The sequence below is a fragment of the Helianthus annuus genome, chromosome 9, assembly GCF_002127325.2.
Source record: "Helianthus annuus cultivar XRQ/B chromosome 9, HanXRQr2.0-SUNRISE, whole genome shotgun sequence".
NCBI classification, from domain to species: domain Eukaryota; kingdom Viridiplantae; phylum Streptophyta; class Magnoliopsida; order Asterales; family Asteraceae; genus Helianthus; species Helianthus annuus.
Genome location: NC_035441.2, coordinates 58,498,026 through 58,504,057, shown reverse-complemented (window position 1 = coordinate 58,504,057; position 6,032 = coordinate 58,498,026). Strand labels below are relative to the sequence as shown.

General features: G+C 36.5%; 1 protein-coding gene across 1 annotated transcript; it reads right to left on the bottom strand.

Moving 5' to 3' along the window:
• Positions 1–600: 600 nt before the first annotated feature.
• LOC110877766 (TVP38/TMEM64 family membrane protein slr0305) lies at positions 601–4,567 on the bottom strand. Its single transcript, XM_022125964.2, has 5 exons — positions 4,412–4,567; positions 3,423–3,692; positions 1,870–2,106; positions 1,420–1,637; positions 601–1,080 (listed from the first exon to the last, which is right to left on the bottom strand). Exons 2-5 carry the CDS (start codon positions 3,672–3,674, stop codon positions 825–827), a joined length of 963 nt encoding a protein of 320 aa, XP_021981656.1. The 5' UTR covers positions 3,675–3,692; positions 4,412–4,567; the 3' UTR covers positions 601–824.
• Between the last annotated feature and the right edge of the window lie 1,465 nt (positions 4,568–6,032).

The window sequence follows — 6,032 nt, the reverse complement described above, 5'->3', positions numbered from 1 at the left end:
ATGTCAGTTTTATAGTCAACTGATTTAAATTTCTGGCTAGGAGGGAAAAAGCAATAATAACCACCCTTTGGACCTTTTATATATATATATATATATTTTTGAATGGCATTGGAACTTTTATATACTTTTACAATTTTTGAAATGTAATTTTATGTACTTTTACAATTTTTTAAATGTAGTAAATAACGTATATATCCTTAATACTTAAGTATTTAATATAAGGAAACTATATCAATGAATAAAACATTTTGCTTTGTTTAATTTGGGTATAGTATTGTTATAAAAACACTTTGAACTGGTGTGCGACACGAACTAGGTACACGGTGAATATAAATCAGGTGCTTGTGTAGTAATGTTGTCTCAACCCAATACAACTTTGCGTCAGGGTTGCCTTCTTTTCCATATTTTTATGCTTTAAATAGACGAAATTAACCATCGCCATATAGTACATATATCACGTCATGATGGCCTCTCGAGCTTCTCACGATTTAGAGTCTTTTTAGTATAAACGCCCCACATATATGTGTATCTCCTAAATGCTAAAAAATGGAACCAGGCAATTGAAAATGTCTTGACACTTGAATGCAAAGAACTGGCACATTTATAAACAGACAATTTCCACAACCTCGACATAACAAAAACATTTGTTGCTGTTCTTATGTACAGGACTAGACACATGAAAAAAAATAATACTAACAGATACCTGTACCTTAAACTGCGAAACGCTCGTTCTTGTAACCTTGGTTCGACGTACTTATGTCTGCTATTTCCTAACTACAAAGCAGTTGACAAATGGTTAGATATCCCACTATCTGCACAAACAACTATGGTGATTGCAAGCTAGGATGCAGGCCGAGATCCTTTGGTCTGTCAATTGGGAGTTTTTCCATGTGTCTATTGAACACGTTTACACCCTTCTCTTCAGGTTCAAGGTTTTTTAAAGTTTTCTTACTGTAAATAGTAAAACATATGGTCATAACAGCTGCAATTATGAAGGAGACTGTGTTGTATATAATTTCCAATCGAGTCATTTGATGATCTCCATATTGCATATTTGCAAATGTCCTTAGCAGCCTCCCACTGCATCAGCAAAACATTACGGCAACACAGAGATATTCAATTACATGTTTCCTAGTAAGTAAATGGAGAAACGGTGTGTAACATAAAATAAAAATAAAAAACAGAGAAACTTATCAATACGATTTCCATTGTTTGTATTAAGTGGTGTTTGGATGTGTGCATTTTGAGAGTGCTTATGTGATTTTAAAAAACTTTAACAAGTTGTCACATGTAATAATATGGTTTGTAGGAGAAAATCGTTTAGGTGTTTTGCAAATTGTAAATATTTTGTGAATGCACAAGGCCTTCAAAGGGTTAAAGGCACAAACCAGTGTAGAGATTCGACCATGAGAAAAATACCTATAGATGTAAATGAAGGCTTCAGGAATCATTCCGGCAATGGATCCCCATAGATAGGGCCAGAACATGATACTCGTGACCACTATCGCATAGTTGAAAATGGTGTATGGAAATGGTGAGATCCGAAAGAGGGCAACCATACGAAACTGGTGGAACCAGTCCCCTTCCCCAGCTATTCTAATCATTGCACCCGTCTTTGGCCATTTCTTCAACCATTGCTGCGAATTTTGTCAAAAAAAAAAAATAAGTATATGCCATATTAAAAACTATACTACGACAATAATAATCTATATTTTTGGACGACTTTTAACACCTTTAATACGTTCCAATTTATGTAGTTGTTTAGTTGTTTTATTTGGATTTCTCTAACATAAATTGACAAATTCGTAAGCATATGAGTCCAAATTGCCACCTCTACATGATTATCAACTACTGTGATTGGAAACTCACATGGATACGATCACGAAAAAATAGGCCGATGACATATGGCAAAACCATTCCAATAGTGGTTCCAACCATGATTATTACAAATCCAAAACCATAACCGAATATCATCCCTGCAAGCCACATGGAGGGACCAGATGGGAGGAACAACACCGGGAAAATAGCCAGCGAGACTACAAGTATGACAGCAAGAACTGGACGACCAAATGTTGCAGCCTCCCATTTCATCATTGGAAGTAGAATCTACAAGAAGATCAGAAAAAAAAAGTTAATAATATATGTGCACACCGCAAGCGCCCACACATATACACATTATATGTGCCCCCGAGCGCCCCCCGCTTGCGGTGTGCACATATAATGTGTATATGTGTGGGCGCTCGGGGGCAAAAGTGAAATGGTACTAACTTTAACGTTATTTTACTAATCTTGTGAAAATAACGTTAAAAGCGGCGGATGGTTATGTGTCTCTGTCCCGATTGTTTGAGTGTTATGTGTCTTAGGTCCAAGGCTTGATACAAAACTACAATCGAGCCGTGGGTCTCAGTGGAAGCAGCCTCTCTATTCCTACAGGGTAGAGGTAAGGTTGTCTACATCTACCCTCCTCAGACACTACCTTAGCTTTGCTATTGGTGGGATTTACTGAGTATGATGATGATGAGATTTCAGACATGAATTTCACCACAACTAGAACATCCTTTGGGTATAAAGATAAACCTAAGTAAACAAAAGAGACTGTGAATCTACAATCCAGAATGATTGACTAAATGTAGGATCATATTCCAAATATAAGACCTTGGCAAACCACTCACTCTCTTCTTATGAACTTGTAATGTTCAACTTTGAAAATCTAGTTTGATAGAAGAATTCCACTAATTATATGATACCTAAAATATGTAGGTTATTTTGTTGACTAACTTTCTGAATCCTTGTATCTCTTTAGATTGAAGTATTTTGATGGGTTATTCACAAGAATCAAGAACTAGTAATTATGTTTTCCTGGGTGTGTCTAACACCAAACAAGACCTGAACTGCGTTTTTATAATGATGAGCATACCATCACTGTTTTGTTGAAATGACACAACAATTCATTAATCAATGTGTGCAACGGTTGGCACAAATCGGTGCCTCAGATAGTTTGGAAGGTAATTCTAGTAGGGCTCAAACGAATAATTTTTCAAGCCGGCCACAGGGTGTCTGCTTAGCGATACCCAGCTCTAGGTGTTGCCTACCCCGTTGTTCGCCGAAGCTGGGAATCAGATTTGTCTTAAATGATCGTGCACTCGGCACCTACTAACCCATAATGAAGCTTTTCTGGATTTCCTGAACTCAATACTGACACTAAAATCATAAGACCCTTAACAAAACAAACTTAAGAAACTTGTGAAAGACAGTTAATCTCTAAGCAACAGATGAAAGTATGTGTATACATATGTCTATGTGTGTACATATATATCTAGACGGTGTATACGTGTGACATTAAAAGTTAAGAACACTTAGGAAGCAGTATGTTCATAAAGACAGTTCAAGCTCGGTTTCAAGATATTCTATTAACTCTTTACCTTGTCAAAGACATATGGAACTCCCCATTTCATTACAAAGATGGAAACCACAATAGAAATTATGGACCATGTTACAACCTTGAGCCACCATTTCCAGGACCTGTTACACCTTCCTATCTGAGGATGTAAGGTATCAACTTCAGCCTTGTCTTCAGTAGAAACAACCAATCTCTCATATTCACCGACTTCTCTAGCAAAATGCCCAGTCTCAATATTTGCAACCCTCTTTGCAAAGTCTCCTGAGGCTGGCATCTTTGCTAATTAAAACAGCTGAAAATATCAAAATATATGGTTAGATTTCCATAATACTGGAATTTGGATGTGCTTATTCAACTTATTAGTAGAAGCTCAATTCATGAGTCATAGAAACATAACAAACTTTTTTATTACTAGGAGATCTAGAAAAAATCATAAGCGTTTCTAGGAGGTTAATGAACTAGTTTTGGTCTCTCGGGAGTCCGCTAGTCAAAAGAGCATATTGGGTTTTTTGAGTTCCGTAACTTCAGCGTATTGTAGAACTTGGTTTGCCACGTGAATATCTAGTGTCTGATATTTTTACAGTCCGCTACCCTAGGTAACAAGCATCTTCAAAACCAAAACACTTCCAAAACAGTCCTAGAAGCACTAATCACATGTTTAAACATCTAGAAATCAAAGAAATATCTAATATAACATGGTAACCATAAATGGCAGCCACAACTTTAAAATCTCAAACCAATCTTGAAATTAGCATCAACGAATAACTTAAATCATTAAATCTTGTCAAACAATTGAACAACAACAGCAACATGCATAAAAAATATAAAATATATATTTATTTAACATAATTGATAATTATGCATGCCCCAATGAAGATTTTAATGGTTGTATTGAAACTCAATGATCACCATGAAGACATGAACAAAAAGAGGTATATTAGTATATAGAATCATGGATGAGATAGAGATATATAGAAGGAGATGATGAGGGTTTTAATATAGAATACATACAGTAGTCAGTCAGGAGACGTGGAAACGTCGCCTGAAGATGAGAAGACCGGCAACGTTTATCTCTTCGATTCCTCTCTAGTTTTTTAGGTTAGAAGGAATCGATAATGATTGACAATGGTGGTGGCAGAAGAAAAATTAACATGACCATCAATCTGCATTTTCCATGTCAATAATTCGTTCTTGGTTATGGGTGATGCCTACCCATGAATCCCGTGTGAGTATAAACAAAATTATTATCAACTATTAACATATTGCCCATTAACATATTTCCCTATTATTACCTATGACGTTATCGTCTAGTGACATCTTATGTATGATAAGACTTATGACCATTAGATCATAGATTAAATACTCACAAGTATTCTATCACTGATCCAAATTTGCCATTTAAAAAAACATATTAACATATTCTTTTGTTTCTGAAAGGTTAAAATATACTATTGAGTAAGTTATTATGGATACATTAAATATTGATGTTTGGTTTGGAAAATATAACAAAATCATGTTTTAGAGTGACATATGAGACTTTTTTTTGAAAGGTGTAATTCACAATAGACGGTTAATACATACCCACAAAACGCAGGCCTGCCCCATTTCTGTCCCAAGGACTATGTTGTCTTAACGGGGCCCACGCCTCGGTAGAAATAGGACATAGCTTTCCCCGAGAAAATTTCCGACCCCCTACCACTTGATAGGAGTTGCACCCTCCACACGAATCGACTGCCTGTTGTGACAGAGCGACCCGCTGGATTAAATGCGTCGTAATAGAAAACGCGGGTTCCCTCAGACTTGAACCGGAGTTCTTGCCATCCTTGGGTTGGGAATAAACCCAGTGCCTCACCTTTTGATGGAGGTGAGGATCGAACTCATCCCAAAATTAAAATCATAAATTTATTTTATACGCTTAAATCATTTCTGAAAGTTTATTAACATTTACAACTTTCCTGAAAAATGCACAAAAACATAAAAAAACCCTAACACCCCCCCCCCCATACACACAGACACACCCAAGCTAAATGTTAAAAACTAAACCATAAAGCTAAACCCCAAAAAATCTAAAAAATCCTAAAAAACACACAAAAAAAATTGTTTTTTATATAAAATCGCTACATTAAATATTGATGTTTGGTTTGGAAAATATAACAAAATCATGTTTTAGAGTGACATATGAGACTTTTTTTTAAGGTGTAATTCACAACAGACGGTTAATACATACTCGCAAGACGCAGGCTCGCCCCATTTCTGTCTCAAGGACTATGTTGTCTTAACGGGGCCCACGCCTCGGTAGAAATGGGACATAGCTTTCCCTGAGAAAATTTCCGACTTCCTGCCACTTGACAGGAGTTGCACCCTCCACACGAGTCGACCGCCTGTTATGACAGAGCAACCCGCTGGAGTAAATGCGCCGTAATAGAAAACTCGGATTCGCTCAGGCTTAAACCGAAGTCCTTGCCATCCTTGGGTTGGGAATAACCCCAATACCTCACCTTTTGATGGAGGTGGGGATTGAACTTATCCCAAAATTAAAATCCAAAATTTATTTTATACGTTTAAATCATTTCTGAAAGTTTATTAACATTTACAACTTTCATGAAAAATGCAGAAGCACTTATGCTGTTTT

Excerpts from the sequence above, each read along its gene's own strand:
- LOC110877766 (XM_022125964.2), bottom strand. The coding sequence starts at position 3,674 with ATGCCAGCCTCAGGAGACTTTGCAAAGAGGGTTGCAAATATTGAGACT. Across the intron at positions 2,107-3,422 it reads TTCCATATGTCTTTGACAAG|ATTCTACTTCCAATGATGAA; the intron begins GTAAAGAGTTAA and ends ATCTTCTTGTAG. Across the intron at positions 1,638-1,869 it reads TTTTTCGTGATCGTATCCAT|CAATGGTTGAAGAAATGGCC; the intron begins GTGAGTTTCCAA and ends CAAAATTCGCAG.